This window comes from Rhagoletis zephyria, unplaced genomic scaffold (genome assembly GCF_001687245.7).
Source record: "Rhagoletis zephyria isolate East Lansing unplaced genomic scaffold, Rhagoletis_zephyria_1.1 Rzeph_scaffold_00998, whole genome shotgun sequence".
Classification (NCBI taxonomy): domain Eukaryota; kingdom Metazoa; phylum Arthropoda; class Insecta; order Diptera; family Tephritidae; genus Rhagoletis; species Rhagoletis zephyria.
In genome coordinates this window covers 34607-54495 of record NW_016158082.1, presented here as the reverse complement: position 1 = coordinate 54495, position 19889 = coordinate 34607, and the positions used below count along the sequence as shown (strand labels likewise).

General features: G+C 38.5%; 1 protein-coding gene across 3 annotated transcripts; it reads left to right on the top strand.

Annotated features, from left to right (window-relative positions):
• Positions 1 to 3500: 3500 nt before the first annotated feature.
• Pp2A-29B (Protein phosphatase PP2A regulatory subunit A) lies at positions 3501 to 11077 on the top strand. Of its 3 annotated transcripts, XM_017615310.1 has the most exons (10): positions 3794 to 3877; positions 3940 to 4093; positions 4156 to 4574; positions 4641 to 4715; positions 4774 to 4911; positions 5056 to 5397; positions 5467 to 5752; positions 5815 to 6087; positions 6167 to 6295; positions 10764 to 11077. In XM_017615310.1, the coding sequence occupies exons 1-10, from the start codon at positions 3794 to 3796 to the stop codon at positions 10787 to 10789; spliced, it is 1926 nt and encodes a 641-aa protein (XP_017470799.1). In that variant the 3' UTR covers positions 10790 to 11077. The 3 variants fall into 3 exon arrangements, with proteins under 3 accessions (XP_017470800.1, XP_017470801.1, XP_017470799.1); XM_017615311.1 differs by lacking the exon at positions 6167 to 6295 and having other exon boundaries at positions 3501 to 3877; XM_017615312.1 differs by lacking the exon at positions 6167 to 6295 and having other exon boundaries at positions 3501 to 3877; positions 10705 to 11077.
• Positions 11078 to 19889: the final 8812 nt, after the last annotated feature.

The following is a 19889-nucleotide window of genomic DNA, read 5'->3' as shown; positions in this document are numbered from 1 at the left end:
CATTATTTTAACACCCACTTTTGTAATTTTTGATCACTAATTTATTTACAAATTGGGTTTGAAATATGCCCTTTTTTGTAAAATTCGGAAATTAGCGTACATTTATCACTCCTATCCTCCTTAAAGCAGCCACTTAACCAATATATTTTGGTATTCCCCTTCACTTTAGACTTTACTCGATTAGTTATAACTTTCTTTACGATTTTAATATTAACCAATTAAGCACAATTCATTAAATAAAAACACCTTCAAAATCACGCGTCTGACTTTAGTTGCATATGCAAATAAAATGGCGGAGTTCAGCTGTCAAATTCCAAAATATGCAAAAGAATGAGAGACAAAAGAAGATAGGATATAATCCAGTAAGCATTAAGAATATACAAAGGTGTTCTCTGCAAAAGGTGTTGAGCTCCTTTCTTCGCAAAACAGAAAGGAGAATTCTACTGCCTGAGGGTTATAATCCCTAAGTGCGGCCGAAGGCCGCCTACGCAGAAAGGTGTTCTCTGCAAAAGGTGTTGAGCTCCTTTCTTCGCAAAACAGAAAGGAGAATTCTACTGCCTGAGGGTTATAATCCCTAAGTGCGGCCGAAGGCCGCCTACGCAGAAAGGTGTTCTCTGCAAAAGGTGTTGAGCTCCTTTCTTCGCAAAACAGAAAGGAGAATTCTACTGCCTGAGGGTTATAATCCCTAAGTGCGGCCGAAGGCCGCCTACGCAGAAAGGAATTCTACTTAAAAATACACTTAGTAAAAAGAACATTTTTTTTGTAAAAACTTGTTTTTTCTATTTTTAATTAACTTTTTTATTCTTTATACAAAATCGCCCGATAACTAATTTGGCATAATTTCTTTTATTAAAAAATCCCACGGTTTCTGTTTGTTGGGTCATATTCCACTTCAAACTGCTCAGTTTGCCTAAGAAAATTCCGTTGTCCCCCCTTTTTCAAAGGGTTCCCTAGGGGCATTGTGCATACTTACAAGTGACAAATGTTCTTCTTCTGCCTGGAAACCGCCTGGAAGCTACCTGGAAAGTACCTGTCAAAATGTATAACTATCTTGCCAATATGTTAAACAGGGCGCTTAAAGTGATGTAAAAAGGTAAAAGTTATTAAAATAAAGTAAAAAAAATGGGCAAAATATGCATTTAGTTAAATTGATTCCTGCATTTATATGCCATTTTAGTATTTTAAAGCGTTTTGGTCAATAACTCTTACACTTAATATAACTTTTTTGCTGTTTTTGTCAGAGTCTGTTTAAAGTTTTTTTTTTATAGATATTAGTGTAACCCTGTAGCAAATAAAATCAGGTGATCTCAGCTGTGAGGCATTTCTGCAAAACATCTGATTCTTTTTTCACTTGTAAGTATGCACAATGTCTAGGGGTCTGTGGGAGGCCCCGAATGGGGGGTGCGACTTTTCGTAAAGTTGGGACTGTCCCCTTTCGAATAGGGGGGCAGGGGCTTAGGGGGACACGCCCCCCCCCCCACCCCAAAAACGACCGACAAATAACTAAAGATTTCCCAAAATTTTACCTAGACCCATGAGTTAGGCAAAATTCTGACGTTCATATTCACTACTACAAATGTAAAATTTTTACCTTGATCCGTCAAAGTTTCTTCTTTTCTATCAATTGGCACAGGCCCTTAATGCAGAAATGAAGTTGCATTTAGGTTACGAATTTTGTATGGATGAATGTGCCTTGGGTTAGCATTTAGAGCTAAAAAACAACCTATTATTGAATCATAGTGGTGTATTTAGCCAAATAGCATGATTCAGTAATGCAAGGTTAGATAATTATTGACAGCCGCGGTTTGACACTCCCTTACAAAAGGTTGCATTCACGAAGGACGGAGAAAGGGGAAGAATGAAATCCCTTGGTTCGAAAATAGTAGTAGGAAAGTACGCAAAGTATGCAATAAGAGTGATATTCCTTTTATAAATTCTAATGTATTAGCAGGAAGTCTGGCATTGTAAACAAAATATTGAACGAAATATTAATATTTCTACGTGAACTACGAAAATTATGTGCTATTTAGCGGGATAAAAAAACTGCAAAAGCGCTCGATTTAAATAAAAATTACTATGATATTCACGTAAACATCCAATTTAAAAACAATTTATGTTTTCATCAGTTAAATGTGCTTTATATGCATGTACAAATAAATATATTGCACAAAAGCGTTTACTTCTATTTAACACGTAATGGGCTGTTTTTGCATACGCGTAAAAGCACATTTAGCGCATTTAGCTCTAAATGCTAATCTAAATGTACATTTATCCATACAAAATTCGTCACCTAAATGCAACTAAATGCAACTCCATTTTTGCATTTAGAATCTAAATGCTAAAAGCAACCCTGTGATCTTCCAAAATTTCCACGATTCGAACATGGTTTAATGAGAAAAAGTGGCAACATTGCTTGTTCGAGTATACAGTCGCTAGCTGCGTTTCAGTGATCGCCGATCGAGATTTCATTTATTATTTTACATTATTTGGATAAAGAAAAGTTACGCAAATTAAACATCGATATGATGCTGATAGAAATCTGGATTAATTTGTGATCAACTCTGTTTGTTTTGTTTCCTAATTAAGTGTGGAAATTATAATTGACAGCACAGACAAATGAATTTATACGCAAACAAATGTTTGGTTATGGTTAAAACAATTCAAGTTTTTGTATTGAATTTTCGGTTTAGAATATATTTTTTCCTTTTCAGTAGGGATTTTGCACATTATCTTCTGCGTGAGAATTTATCGTAATAGATACGGATCTGAATAAGCGACTGGAACACGGCTGTTTGTCAAAAGCATACGATTTCGAACTCGGGTAAATGTACATTTGTTACCGCAGAACTCCACAGGCGAACAGCGATGGCCTACCAACTGTCATTTTGACGAGCAATGTGATTGCAAGTTTTTGTGTGTGGCCACTTTGATGTCTTGAAATAAGCATTTGCCGCATGACGCCACCAGACAACATTCTCTCAATTTCGGTGTTTAAAAACATTTAAATCTTTAAAAAACTTGCTGAATAATTTCCTAAAACGTAATCATAAATAATCCAATAAGGAACAGACTTTTATTTTGATTTAATATAAAAATTTCAACGATGTTACCACCAGCACGCTTTCTTACAAATGAAAATATGGCTGTCAAACTATCGAATTGCCTGCAATAGATGTCAAGCAATAAGCGCTGACATATATTGCAGCACATGAGAAATAGGCGGTCTCCATTGGAAATATATTTTGTGACATAGTTTTCACGACATCAGTGTTTTCCTGTGGAGACAGGGCCTTAAATGCGATAGTATGAACGCTCTTCGAAAACATATGTTCGAAAGTGCTAAATGTTGCATTTTAAATGCAGCAAAAACGCTGCATAAGCTACACTTTTTCAAGTAAATTTGCAAAGAAGCATCATGGTGCCACTACTAAGGGAGCGGTGCGAGAGAGACAACTGTCACTTTGGCGAACCTTGTATTATTGAATCATGGCCAAATAGAAACGTTTTGCGGTACAATGGCCGGCTCTAACCATAATTCCGAAAAATCGATAACAATAAGAACATCTCATTCCTTCGTTCATGCTTTCGGAGTTCGCACCTTCTTCGGGTTTACATCAATCGTGGGAAGTATATTAATTTACGCGTAAGAAAATTGATCGGTAGCAGAATTAAAAAATTTATTTTTGAAAGCTCATATGCTGTCAGTAACTGAAGCACAGTGATTCACCAGAGTTTGTGTAAAATATATATATATAAAATATACCCTAAACACGCGATTTAACGAAAGAGAAAAATGGCAGCAAGCGACAAATCTGTCGATGACTCCCTTTACCCGATCGCTGTACTAATCGATGAGCTGAAAAATGAGGATGTGCAGGTTTGAAATTACATTAATTTGGAAGTTCTAACCCTAAAAGAAACAAATTTATTTTATTTTAGTTGCGGTTGAATTCAATTAAGAAATTGTCGACTATAGCTCTTGCTCTGGGAGAAGAACGTACACGTTCCGAGCTAATTCCGTTTTTAACCGAAACAATCTATGACGAAGATGAAGTTCTTTTGGCATTGGCTGATCAACTTGGCAATTTTACAAGTAAATGTCTTGTTATTCGACTTGTCTTTTATAGGTACTTATTAATTGGTTATTTGCTTAAGGTTTGGTTGGTGGACCTGAGTATGCTATGTACTTAATACCACCTCTGGAGAGCTTAGCAACAGTTGAAGAAACCGTAGTTCGTGATAAAGCTGTAGAATCATTGCGTACCGTTGCATCAGAGCACAGTGCTCAAGATTTAGAAATTCATGTTGTACCAACATTGCAACGTTTGGTTTCTGGTGATTGGTTCACTTCACGTACCTCAGCTTGTGGCCTCTTCTCTGTTTGCTATCCACGAGTTTCGCAACCAGTAAAGGCCGAATTACGTGCAAATTTCCGTAAATTATGTCAAGATGAAACTCCGATGGTACGTCGAGCTGCTGCAAGCAAGTTGGGGGAATTCGCAAAAGTCGTAGAAATTGAATATCTGAAGTCAGATTTGATTCCAAATTTCGTGCAATTAGCTCAGGACGATCAGGCAAGTACATAATGATGTGTCCTAATGGATTTTATGTAATATTCTTAAATTGTTCCTTTCCCATAGGACTCTGTTCGTTTGTTGGCAGTAGAAGCCTGTGTTAGTATTGCCCAATTGTTACCTCAAGAAGATGTAGAACATGTAAGAAAAGATCTTCCATATAGTTAATTCCTATAACGCCAAATATTATTATTTGCAGTTGGTTTTACCGACATTACGTCAGTGCGCTAGTGATTCGTCTTGGCGAGTGCGGTACATGGTTGCTGAAAAATTTGTTGATTTGCAAAAGGCTGTTGGTCCTGAGATCACTCGTGTCGATTTGGTACCCGCATTTCAGGTTGGTAAATGCAACTAACTTTAATCAATATCAATCAAAACAGGTTTACTTTCCGTGACAAAAATGCTACATGTTTAAGCAAAGTTTTTGTTGTTTTTAATATTCATGTAAAACTTCATAACTCTTTTATGATCTCTTTTATAGTATTTGCTGAAGGATGCTGAAGCTGAAGTACGTGCCGCTGTTGCTACAAAGGTGAAGGATTTCTGCGCCAATTTAGATAAAACCAATCAAGTTCAGATTATTATGACATCAATATTGCCATATGTGCGTGATTTAGTATCTGATCCCAATCCTCACGTGAAATCAGCATTGGCATCAGTTATTATGGGTTTAAGTCCTATGTTGGGCGCATATAATACTGTCGAGCATCTCTTACCCTTGTTCCTCATACAACTAAAGGACGAATGTCCTGAAGTTCGGTTGAATATTATTTCAAATCTAGATTGCGTCAATGATGTAATTGGTATTCAGCAACTCTCACAGGTAATATATGCCCTCATAAAAATGTATTTATAAATGTTCATATTGTATCTAATTTTACATCATATTTAGTCGTTATTGCCAGCCATTGTCGAACTTGCTGAAGACTCTAAATGGCGTGTGCGTTTGGCAATCATTGAATACATGCCCGCGCTGGCTGGCCAACTAGGCCAGGAATTTTTCGATCAAAAGCTAAGAGGTTTGTGTATGGGATGGTTGAATGATCATGTCTACGCGATTCGAGAAGCCGCCACTCTCAACATGAAAAAGCTAGTTGAGCAGTTCGGTGCACAATGGGCCGAGCAAGCCATTATTCCTATGATTTTGGTCATGTCACGTAATAAGAACTATTTGCACCGTAAGTGGAAAGTTTTTTTTTTCAAATATTTTAGGTATTGCATTAATATGTTTTATTAAAAGGTATGACGTGTCTATTTTGCTTGAATATGCTCGCTGAAGTTTGTGGCACCGATATAACCACGAAATTGCTGTTACCAACAGTACTTCTATTAGCAACAGATCCTGTAGCCAATGTTCGATTTAACGTTGCAAAAACAATGCAGAAAATTTCCCCGTTTCTTGAAGCTAGTGTTATTGACTCACAAGTTAAACCTACATTGGAAAAATTAAATGCAGATCCTGATGTCGATGTAAAACATTTTGCATCAGAAGCCATTGCAGGTATCGCTGCAGGTAAATAAATATACACATAAACAATTGTAGCTATCATGAAATTACGAATCAACTATTAACTGCTTTTTAAAACGCGTAGAAATGGAATTAGACGTATTTAGGAGTGTTATTCCGCCAGTTGAGGGCAAAGTGAATTCTGTTGCCTTAATGGCTAAATTGGCTGTTCAGCCTCCACCAGAACGTAATCGTGAAGAAACTGCATTTAACTGTTAGTTGAGTGAAATTCAATTATACCTTATTTATACATATGTATGCGTGCTTCTCTTATACATTTATCATTATTATAGTATGGAAAGGGCGTAACTCACATTGTCGCTGAAATAATAAAGCCGTAAAAAACTAGAAATCAAAAATTCACTTTTTGATTGATTATGATGCATTTCATTGAATTATAAGTCTCTACATCGTTTTATGCAATACAAAATTTTAGCTAGTTATGGCTGTTTTGGATTTCAACGACGACGTGAGATACGACCTTTCCATACTATAATAATGATATATCTCATCAGAAAAGAACAGCACATGCTATTCTGTTGGTGAATACACTAAGCTACTTTTGAATGTTGCCATCATTGTTTTGTGTAGGTAGCAGTCCGCCTGTGTCACATTTGTGGCACCACATTTTGTTAATATTCTTGAAAATACCAATAATCTTTAACCTGTGTAAGTTATTTGTTCATAACATCTGTTTGTCGCTTGCTATACGGAAATCTGGACTACATCATAATCAAGAGTTGATACTGACAAGTGCTTATACATTGGGGTTATTTAAATATATCTAATCAAACATGTGAACATATTCCATTATTGACTTTTTGAAGCAATTGTTTGAATGATAACGTAACCAGTGTTGAAACATAACATTTTAATTAGTACTTCAGAAACAATTTTGTTAGCAGCTGGTCTACACCTTTTCAAGTTTATAATGAAAATGAATTGATAATGAGAAATGAAAATTGATATGGAGAAAATACAAATTGATAATGAGAAATATAAATTCATATTGAGAAAATACAAATTGATAATGAGAAATGTAAATCCATATTGAGTATATATAAATTGATAATGAGAAAACATAAATTCATATTGAGTATATTTAAATTGATAATGAGAAAACATAAATTCATAATGAGAAAATACGTACACTCAGGCCTATCGCTGGGTGTAAGCGAAGCTACGGAAGCAAAACCAAGAGGTGTAAGCGACCGAAAAGCTGACTGAAGACAACGTGATGACTATGTTATCGTGGCTTGAAGGTGACTGCAGTTATACCCTTGGACAATTAAAAAGAAAAGTACAAAACCAGTTTAATGTAGAATTGAGCACCACAGCAGTGGGAAATTATCTCGAGGGCAGTCTGTCGAGTTGCAAAAAAGTCCATACGCAACCAATAACCATGAACTCGCAGGATAACAAATTGAACCGAGCCGAAAGTGGTAAACAAATAGCATGGAAGGATGAAACAAATTTTAATTTGTTTCGCCGAATGTCAGGTTGCCGATAAAAAAAATTGGCCACCGGGCCACTCTACAGCTCCCTGCTTCCAGAGGGACAAACGTCCACTTTATTAATGCAGTAACCACAGCTGAAGTGTTACACATAAAAAGGCAAACGGGTGCGCTCACACACAGCGGGGGTGTAAATGCGTTGTCCAACTGTAATTTCGGGTTTTATATATTATAAATTTTTTTGGCAGTGTCCCTTGATGCTTGCTTTAATTCACCTAATATCGCGACATTAGCTCGCATACTCCAGAGTAATGTACTTGTAGCTCTTCAGTGATATAATTTTTATTTTCTCATTATCAATTTACATTTCCCATTATCAATTTTTATTTTCTCATTATGATTTTATATTTACATTCCTCATTATCAACTTATATATTCTCAATATAAATTTACATTTCTCATTATAAAGTTGTACTTTCTCAATATGAATTTACGCTTCGCATTATCAATTTGGGATTTCTCAATATTTATTCACATTTTCTCATTATAAACTTGAAAAGGTAGTATTACCAGGCCCGTCGAGAGGGAGGGGGAAATGGGGTGAACCCCCCGGGCCCGGGCTTCTTAAAGGGCCAGAAATATCAGAACCATATTTGTTATTATATTTTTACATTTAAATTGTTCCTTCGTTATAGGCTTTTATTACAAATGTATTTTGATTCGCGTTGATTGCTTCCGACTATAAATTAAAGAAAATGATCATATGGCCCAAAACGCGTACTGTTACAATACTTGCTAGAATACAACATTCGGCTAGTTTTTCTTCTTGCATCTGAAAGCATAAGTATGTGACCATATTTAATATATACCTAAAATATATAGTACCTCCTGTTGTTTAGGAGTTATAAATGTTTCAACAGCGGACGGTTACATTACAATTCTTGGAAGTACTTTTTAACGCTGCTTTATATTATCGAAAAGCTTATATAACTCAAGAACTACGAATTTATTGAACTGATCAAATTAATTTTGAAGTCAATATTTGCAAAAAATAGTCGGACTATTACGTTACAGAAAAAGACCGTTACGTTACCTGTGCGATATACATGCGTATAGATTAGAATTAGGTTTTTAAATGGCTTGTAGTCTGTTTTATGCAATAACTAGCATGAATTCAGTAGACGTGCGATTTGACATATAATCCAAAGAAATTAAGAACGTGATAATTATGAATACATATTTGAACGGTTCTGTTTCTGGGCAGCTGAAGATCGTTTCGGATAGATTTTATTCTTATAACTCGAGCTCGAGCTTACAATTGCTTCAAGATATTGAGGTTTTTCGCGGCTAAGTACACGAAAAACGGATTTGACGGCCAATTTGGCTTGCTTTATGCCATTTAGTACTATTCTTACCCTTCAAAATACGTGGTGCTTTACCATTTTTCCTTCAGGAATTATGGCCATTGGAAGATGGCGTAATGAGTTAGAAAGCTTGGTTTGGCGATGTTAGATTCGAGGATACGGCGGTTTAAGTGGGCGTAACTCTTGAGGGAAAAATCTTATAGCACCATTCGAGAGTGCATTTTGAAGGATAAAAATAGTACTAGAAAAATACTTGAAATAATTCTAATAGATTGTTACTATTTAATCAGAAAATCTTCTTATTTTAGCTTCTTATTTTGTTTCTTTTGGCCTCGTTCCGTTTTGAAATAATATAATTCTCGCGTTTTTTTATTTTTCTACGTAATTTTTATTTTCTGAGCCTATTTGAGTTAGAAAGAATCTAAGTTTTAACTATGGGTCAATAGCACGTTGAATAGCTTACAATGTTGCTTTAATGAGCCCTATCTCTATCTAAATAAAAAATTTTACCTGAAAATTCAATTAGTAAGAAGACTTACGTTACAAATAGTTTAGCACCGAACACACATGGATAATGAAGAGCATAGCATACAACAACAACAGCATAGGAAATTGCTTTATGTAATTGTGAAAGGAGGCCGAAAATGCTCGAAGAAAATCATATTTTTAAATTTTTTTGTCCTGGTGGATTCCGCGACCAAACCTTTTCGATATTATGGACTTAAGAAATTTAATCACTGATTATTTTGTCGAAAGCTTTTTTATTACATTCAAAGTAATACAAGGCAATCGAAGAGAAGCACGTATAATGCAAAAAGTGGTGCCCTTTAAATATAAACAACCCCTAATTTCATGTTGTGCTTTTTTAATTTTCATTAATTTAAAGGTGTCTGAGGATTACGTGAATTTGAATGTTTAAGAGAAGGAGATTCGTGTTAATATTTATATTGTCTGATACCTCAGAATATGAATGACCCAGATATAATAAAAAATCTGCGAAACCTGAGAAAAAACATTTTTCCCCTCGGTTTCGTTTTCGGAGATTTGGGCCATATGCTTTTAATTTGATACACTTATATATAGGGGGCCGTGATTTTTTAGTCCCGTGCCCGAGCTTTCTCTCGACGGCCCTGAGTATTACACATAATAAAACAGTGTGGAAAGAATTCCATTTTGCTGCATATTAACACCTTTTTTTATTCCCAAGCTATAATTTATAGAAATGGCAAATTTTCGAACGTTGCCTACAATTATAGTTTACATAAAAAAGGGGCTGTTGCTCTGCAGTTTAAAGCCCTGTATGCAGCTCTCAAGAAAACGGTCAAGAAAAAATTGCCATTATTTCGTGTGTGTGTCCAAGGAATTTTGACATTTTGATACTTCACAGCCTGTTGCCTCACTCTTTCCTCAAGAAATAATGGAACGGGCATATATTTCTGTTGCAAACCTGCGTTACCTTCTGCTCTTTTTCACAAAAAACTTTAGAAAACCGTAGTAGAAAGCGTAGTAAATTCCTTAAGAACTGCGTACTGCCTTAAGGAAATTTGACTCAAGAAAATTTCTTAGCCATTTTTTGTACGTCATTTTATATGGAGTTTTTGCTTTTCTTGAGAGTTGCATACAGGCCTTAATAATGCGTTTACGAATAAGGAAAATTGCTCACTGCAAAAGCATCGTATGTACATATGTATGTGAATCTATGTTCGTGCTCAGTAATTCCAAATCATTAAATTTGTTTCTCAGTTATTGTCGATATTCCGTAAGTGTATGTCTTAATGTAATTTGTTTCTTTTTTCTACTTGCAGCGTAATCACTTAAAATTCAACATTTTCATTTCAACTTTTTTATCATTTTTTAAATTTAGCCGAAGTTAAAAATGGCAAGGATTAAAAATGACCTGCTCAAATTAATCGAAAAAACTTAAAGCATCATCGGCAAGTCGTCAACCATAAAGAGCTGGTGTATTGCAAGAAATCGCAGAATATCACTGTACAAAGTGATTAATGAGAATTAAATAATATATTTAAGCATTACATCCAATTAGAGTAATACGGATAGCACACAATCTTGATTATTTAATATATGCTTCAATAAATCATCAGCTGTAAGCGGTAGTTCACTCAAATACATACAATAATACAAATAAAATTAACTTAACCTTGATGTTATTGAATTTAAGTTTTTATTGCGTATCTATCATAAAAATGGGGAACAAACAAAGCTAAAACTGCGCACAGACTGCATTCATAAACATGTTTTTACTGTATCGAAAAGCGATGACCATTAGCGCACACAAGGGGTAGAAATATTCCTACCAAAAATTTGTTCGCTAGATGACGCTGGGGTCAGGATATTCCTAAAAATTGCATTTACTTGCCGATTTGGCTCGTATTTAGAACATATGTTAGCCAATTGAAAATAAATATTTGGACTAAAAACATACTAGAAAGGTGGCATTGTAGCCGAGATACATATTCCCAACATTCGTATATACTGGGAGAATGATATATACCTATATATAAATATGTCACAATAAAATGTTAAATGCCCCTTTTTGAGAGCACTAATATATCTAAAACCAATTACGCTGTGAAACTGAAACTTGGCACGGGTGCATTATTTGTAAATACCCCACTTATGGCGAAATGTGGAAGGCATTGGAGAAATGGGCGTGGAACTTCGCATACAATCTGAACTTCTCATATCGTTTATCCCTGGAACCGCTTAAGCTAACGTCCTGAAATTTGCCACAGCTAAATATGTTATCAATATCGTACTTACGACGGAAAGTGGCAGGTATTGGGAAAAAGGGCGTGGCACCTCCCATACAAACTGAAATTCTCATATCACTTATCCCTGGAACCGCTTGTGCTAACGTCCTGAAATTTGACACACTACATATGTTGTTAATACCGTGCTCACGACGGAAAGTGGCAGGTATTAGAAAAGGGGGGGTGGCACCTCCCATACAAACTGAACTTTTCATATCGCTTATGTCTGAAACCACTTATGCTGTCGCCCTGAGATTTGCCACTGCTATATTTGTTATCAATAACGTAGTTACGACGAAAAGTGGCAGGTATTAGAAAAGGGGGCGTGGCACCTCCCATACAAACTGAACTTCTCATATCGCTTGTGTCTGGAACCACTTATCCTGACGTCCTGAAATTGGCCACAGCTACATATGTTATCAATGCCGTACTTACGACGGAAAGTGGCAGGTATTGGAAAAGGGGGAGTGACACCTCCCATCAGGGTGTCCAGATCGTTTAAAAAACGCGCAATATCTAAAAAAAAATCGCCAAACATAGCCAATTTTTTTAAAATAAAATTCATGAAATCGATTAGTTTAAAAATGATATCTTGTTATAATATAGTTTTTAAAACCAAAAACGAATATAATACCTTTAGAGGGTAATAATCAGGGAACGGATTTTTAGGACCTAAAAACCTATAAAAAAGGCAAAATAAAATAACGAAATAGGCTGGAAAAGGCAAAATAAAATAGCGAAAAAGGCAGGAAAAGGCACTAGGTATTGCAAAAAAATCAAAATAAGAACAAATAAGAAATAAGAACAATCAAAAATTTTAGAAATGCTTATATTACAAGTAAAAAGAGAAAAACTATGAACTAGTTTCATTATATAAAAAATTTGTACTTTGAATCTTTGACTATTTTCTTCTCTCGAGTTTCTAACTCATAAAACTTTTATCTGTATGTATAGTTGTAGTAACATTGAACCACAAGATGCATTTTGAAGTTTTCTGGCAGCATTTTCATTCGATTTTCGCGAAGAAAAGCCTTGAATGTACTAAATGTGCGCTCGACGTAAGTTGATACAAGTGGAGCCCAATTTAAATATGGAACGTTTGAAACGTTCATATTATCAGGAATAAGGGCGCTTTCCTCGCCCTTTACAATTTTATCCACACCCCTTATTGTCTCCAAGCCTCCGTTAGCTTAGGCTTTGAATTTCTCCAACACCAATTTGGCAAGAGGTCCTTGCGCTTGTATAAGCCGCATGGGCATGTGTATATTTTTTAATCTTAAAAAAAAAAAATTGCAAATGCTATAATCACTTTTTTAAAGGTAGAAAAGGCAAAAAAGGCAAATATCTTAAAAAAGGCAAATAAAAGGCAAATATCTTAAAAAAGGCAAAAAAAGGCAACATCAAATGTGTATATACGGAATCAGGGAAAGCTAAATCGTGGACATTCTTAATCGAATATACTCTATCTCTTTAGCAGAAAAAAAGGGAATTTCCATAAAATCCGTTCCCTGGTAATAATAAATAACACAAATCACTTATATATGAGCCGTTCTTTTTTAAGTCGGTCGGATTTCGTAAAAAAAATTATGTCATGCCTCCGATTCGCTTCACATTTTTTTGTGGGTTCTATACATGAAATAAGCTAACACGTGTTCGAGGAATTTTTTTTTTCAATGTTATTGTGGCTTAATAACATTTTATTTTTAATATTTTTTTTCTTTTTTTTTTTCTTCGGAGATATGGTATGTCAAAGTTTGCATTTTTTCGTGATTCTGACTAATCATGTACTTCTTCTAATCGTTATATCTCGGGTTCTGCTGAAGGTAGAGACTTCATCTTAACGTATTTTAACGCTAAGAAACGGGCTTAACATTTCTATATATAAGGTGGCCAAGACTGTCCTAAAGCTAACTTAGCTATTAACAGTTGAACTTTTTGAAGTTCATTTGCATAGTGAAGACCAGTAAATTAGGGATTTAAAATACCATCGTAATCCTTGTTTGATTCTCTATAAAAAACGTGGTTAAAAAAAATGGGGGGTTTTTCAAGAACTATTTTTAAAATATTTTTCTTTATGACGATATGGTTTATTTTGTGAGCATCAACAATTATTTGTAATTTTTTCGAAAACTTATGTTAAGATATATTTGGTAAGGTGTTAAACATCGGGTTTTTGCAAAAAGTAAAATTTTATTGAGGATTCCGATAGAATACCTATCCAGATATAATATTTGTATGGCAAGATTTTTCTTTAAGGCTACAAATACCTAGATGTGGGCATGGCAATTGCAGGACTAAAATTAGCAAAACGCAGATTTTATTGCGGATTTCGGCAGAATATTACAATTAACAATATTTATTCCACAACTTTTTCCATCCATATAGATATTCTGGCGAAATCTACAATAAAGTCTACATTTTTGAACTTTGGTATTAATATAGCCACGCCCAGTTCTAGAATACTCTTTGATTGAAAAAATTGTGGAACAAATGTTGTTAGCGTTTTACAATTGCCACGCAAAATTTTAGAGGTTTGTCGCCTTAAAGAAACATCTTGCCGTACAAATATTATACCTGGATAGGTATTCTACCGGAATCTGCAATAAAATTTAAATTCTTGCAAAAACTCGATGTTTAACACATTACTAAATATATCTCAGCATAAGTTTTGGAAAACAAATTACAAAAAATTGTTGATTCTCACAAAACAAACCATCTCGTCATAAAGAAAAATATTTTAAAAATAGTTCTTCAAAAACCCCAATTTTTTTGAACCACGTTTTTTATAGAGAATTAAACAAGGATTACGATAATATAATTTTAAATCCCTAATTTACTGGTCTTCACTATGCAAATGAACTTCAAAAATTCAACTGTTAATAGCTCAGTTAGCTTTAGGACACTCTTGACCACCTTATATATAGAAATGTTAAGCCCGTTTCTTAGCTTTAAAATGACGTTCAGATGAAGTCTCTACGATCAGCAGAACCCTAGATATAACGATTTCAAGAAGTACATGATTAGTCAGAATCACCAAAAAAATGCAAACTTTGACAGATCATATCTCCAAAGAAAAAAGCGTAAAAAAATTCCTCGAACACGTGTTAGCTTATTTCATGTATAGAACACAAAAAAAATTTGAAGCCAACCAAAGTGTGACACCATATTTGGTGTCCGATATGAAAAAGAATGTCTCATACAGTGTTGCCAAACAAGGGCTTTTCCTACCAAAACTGGTAGGTTTTTTTCCATTTGGTAGGTTGGTAGGCTAGATTGGATTTTGGTAGGTTCCGCGACAATAATAATTATTTGCGAGAAATATAAAATATGTATCTCCAATCATTTTAGCAACCTTGTTTTCACGAATATTTCACCGGTGGAGTCCACCATTGTCCACCTGACAGAGACTTCATTGTAAGACTTGAGGAATATCACCAAAACTAACCTATTGGTCTTTCAATATGGTAGTAGATAGGTATTCAGTTGAGGGATGCACTGCGACTAGGAGATCTATTGTGCCCTCAATATGGTAGTAAGACCCAATGTCACATATGCGGTACTGGTTACCAAAAGCTACGCATGTAAAGGCGGGTTCCACCTTTAGCAAGCCGCGCCGACTGGTCCGCGTGACCACTACAGGAGCTATGTTTTTTGTCTATTATATTTGAAAAAGAGGCCTGCTGGAGCGCCCTACGACTGCCCAATAAGATCAGCAAGAAAATTTCGGATCTTCGGGATCATTTGGAGGTTCTAAAGCCATTCCTGAATAATCCCGAGTTATCCTTCCACAAACCCTACAAGGTCAGAACTCCTGAAAGGACCTGCAGTGAATTGATAATAACTGTGATTGTCAAAAGGTCCCAAGCATGGTATACCGACGGATCAAAGATGGACGACGAGAAAACCGGGGCAGGCAAATTTGGACCGAAATTCCAGAAAGTCTACCAATTTACACATACCAAACTATATTCCAGGCGAAAGCCTTCGCAATCGGAGTCTGTGTAGAAAGACAAATGGGCCAAATTAAATATTATGTCGGATATTCAGGCAGGCTAAAGGCCCTAGACTATTTTAAAATGGCAGCAAGCTTGTGAAAAGCTGTAAACTTTTTTGAACCACTTGGGAGCTCACAATAACGTAACGCTGTGGTGGGTTCCAGGACGTGAAGGGTTTGAAGGCAACGAAAGCTGACTGTCCGCAAAGCGTGGAGCCCAAATGCACTTGCATGGTCCCTAGTCTTTTGTGAGCTGGTGGAGGAAAACCCAGAGCATATTATATGTGACTGCCCACGTATCATAAATAGCAGACTGATACACTTTGGGGAACGATTGTCTTCTTCATCCAAAATTTTAAACATGGCGCCCTCCAAAGTGCCTAACTTCTTAAAGAGAATAAGGCTGGAGTGATTACAATTAGGTAAAGCACAATAGATCTTCTTAGGTCGCAGCGCGTGTATCCCCGACGTAATAATAATAATATTGTGGCGCTCCCCGCCACAAACTCCTCTGCAGGCAGGAGAAAGCCGCCGACGTGGCGCAGTAGGCTACACCTTGCCAAACGGCAACTCCCGGCAGTCGGGATAGTCGTCTTCAAACGCAGGCTACTGCAAACAGCGACAAGCATGTCACCAATAGCTTGGGAACTTGCGAAGACATTAAAGATGAGCAATTGGCCCAGATTCGGCTCGTCTTGAAGAAGATGCAGAGTGCTGTCTCCAAGCAGAAGAATGTGTCCATGGACATAAAAACGGGTATGGCCCAAAGGAGAGCTTAAATATACCACCTCCGAGAGCAGCGTCGGAAGGGGTCTACCCTTTCCGAGCTGCGGAAGGCTGGCCCTGGCTCGCAAAAGAGAGGTCGAACTCGATCCGACTCCCCTACAGGCGAACCGGAAAAGAAAAAGAATACTAACTATAATAATACTAGTAGTAATAATATTATTATTAACAATGGTAATAATAATAATGGAAATAACGATAATAATGCACAGAAAACCGTACCAGATAATCAATGGAAAACGGTTGGAAAAAGCAGAAAGCCCAAGCCAGACCCAGCGCCAGGTGAACCCTTGGCCAATAAGGGCGAAGCGACCAGCCGCAAAAAAAAAAATGGGGTGAGAAAAAAGAAGAGTCTCGCCAAACTAATCATTAAGCCAGCTGAAGGCAAAACCTATGCAGAGGTGCTGGGAACGATACGTGGTAAGGTCCAACCTGAGAAGACCGTAATTCGATCGTTCGGAAAACCCGCGAAGGCGGCGTGCTTATCGCTCTGATGAGCTGCTACCTGTCTCCAAACGAAATAGTCCTTNAGGCTACACCTTGCCAAACGGCAACTCCCGGCAGCCGGGATAGTCGTCTTCAAACGCCGGCTGCTGCAAACAGCGACAAGCATGTCACCGCAAGCTTGGGAACTTGCGAAGGCAATGAAGATGAGCAATTGGCCCAGATTCGGCTCGTCTTGAAGAAGATGCAGAGTGCTGTCTCCAAGCAGAAGAATGTGTCCATGGACATAAAAACGGGTATGGCCCAAAGGAGAGCTTAAATATACCACCTCCGAGAGCAGCGTCGGAAGGGGTCTACCCTTTCCGAGCTGCGGAAGGCTGGCCCTGGCTCGCAAAAGAGAGGTCGAACTCGATCCGACTCCCCTACAGGCGAGCCGGAAAAGAAGAAAAATACTACTGCTAATAATAATAATAGTAGTAAAAACATTATTATTAATAATCCTAATAATAATGGCAATAATAACAACAATGCACAGAAAACCGTACCAGACAATCAATGGAAAACGGTTGGAAAAAGCAGAAAGCCCAAGCCAGGGCCAGCGCCAGGTGAACCCTTGGTCAATAAGGGCGAGGCGACCAGCCGCAAAAAAAAGAAGAGGGTGAGAAAAAAGAAGAGTCTCGCCAAATTAATAATTAAGCCAGCTGAAGGCAAAACCTATGCAGAGGTGCTGGGAACGATACGTGGTAAGGTCCAACCTGAGAAGACCGTAATTCGATCGTTCGGAAAACCCGCGAAGGCGGCGTGCTTATCGCTCTGATGAGCTGCTACCTGTCTCCAAACGAAATAGTCCTTGTCTTCAGNAACCGGCCACATAATTGTTGCTGGAGATTTCAACGCAAGAGGCGTGGAATGGGGTATGCCCCAAACAAACACCAGGGGAAGACTGGTCCTTGAAATGGCAGCCCGCATTGGCCTGACCATCCTCAACACCGGAACGACCCCTACATATCGAAGGCCGGGTTTTGGATACTCTATCCCCGACATAACCCTGGTCTCAGAAAGCCTTCTCCGAAGGGCTGACGGATGGAGAGTGATGGAAGACCTGAGTGGTAGCGACCACAACTACATCACCTTCCAAGACACTGGCACAACGCGAAGGCGATGTTAGCAAATTCGATACATCAGTTCTAGCAGATTCCCAAGGTGGGTCGATGTTCGCAAGTTCGATACGTCACTCCTAGCAGATTCCCAAGGCATTTCACCCACAACGGGAGAGATCCACAACAGGGAGTCTTGTACTAAGCTGGTCGAAGAAACCATGCGCTGCATTCACCGGGCATGCAAAGCTTCAATGCCGCAGAGGAGAGCATGGTCAGGTAAAAAGCAGGTATACTGGTGGAATGACCGAATGGCAGAGCTGCGAAGGGTCTGCTATAGAATGCGGAGACTCGCAACGCGCGCTCGTGGCAGACCTAAGGCGCTGACCAGAGCAGCAGCCTACAAAAGCGCTAAGAAAGCATTTGGGGCCGAGATACAGAAGAGTAAACGGAACTGGAAAGCGCTGTGTGACGAGGTGGATCGCGATCCCTGGGGTCAGGGATACAAAATAGTGATGAACAAGGNGAACTGCTGGAAAGCGCTATGCGACGAAGTGGATCGCGATCCCTGGGGCCAGGGATACAAAATAGTGATGAAAAAGTTCCATACATCATCACAGGCGATGGATGAGGCCCGAGTTAAGAATATAGTGGATGCGCTATTTCCCACACACCCACTAAGAGCCGACACAGTGTTCGTCGAGGAGCAAGCCGAGGCACCACTGTTTTCGACAGACGAGCTGAAGCTAGCCCTGCGAAGCATGAAAGCCGGCAAGGCTCCAGGCCCAAAAGGCATAACAGCTGAAGCAATCAGGTCAGCAGCGAAAACGAGCCCTGATCTCCTGCTTAACATGTACAACAGGNACGAGCTGAAGCTAGCCCTGCGAAGCATGAAAGCCGGCAAGGCTCCAGGCCCAGATGGCATACCAGCGGAGGCAATCAGGTTAGCAGCGGAAACGAGCCCTGATCTTCTGCTTAACATGTACAACAGCTGCCTTAGGGCCCGGGTTTTCCCAAGCCAATGGAAGAAGGCGAGACTGGTGCTTATACCCAAGGGCAAAGGGGACCCAAACTCTTCATCCTCCTTCCGGCCACTCTGCATGCTAGACACAGCAGGCAAAATGATGGAGAGTCTGCTCAAAATACGCTTGACGTCAGCCATAGAAAGCGAGGGAGGCCTTTCACCCCGACAACATGGCTTCAGGAAGGGACACTCAACTATAGGAGCAATTGGCGAAGTAGTCGAGGCGGTACATAAGGCCGAAGAAGCCTGCCACCAGGCGCGGCCAATAGTGCTGCTAGTCACACTGGACGTCAAGAACGCCTTCAACTCGGCAAGATGGGACGATATGCTGGAGGCCTTGGAACGGTCATTCAANGAGACTGGTGCTTATACCCAAGGGCAAAGGGGACCCAAACTCTCCTTCATCCTTCCGGCCACTCTGCATGCTAGACACAGCAGGCAAAATGATGGAGAGTCTGCTCAAAATACGCTTGACGTCAGCCATAGAAAGCGAGGGAGGCACTTCACCCCGGCAACATGGCTTCAGGAAGGGACACTCAACTATAGGAGCAATTGGCGAAGTAGTCGAGGCGGTACATAAGGCCGAAGAAGCCTGCCACCAGGCGCGGCCAATAGTGCTGCTAGTCACACTGGACGTCAAGAACGCCTTCAACTCGGCAAGATGGGACGATATGCTGGAGGCCTTGGAACGGTCATTCAAGGTTCCAACATATTTGCTAGATATGGACTACAACTACCTCAGAGACCGTTGGCTTTTGTACGACACAACACAAGGTCAGAGAAAGAGACGTATAACCGGCGGAGCGGCACAGGGGTCTGTGCTCGGCCCGGGTCTCTGGAACGCCACGTATGACAGTCTGTTGCGCACGGAAATGCC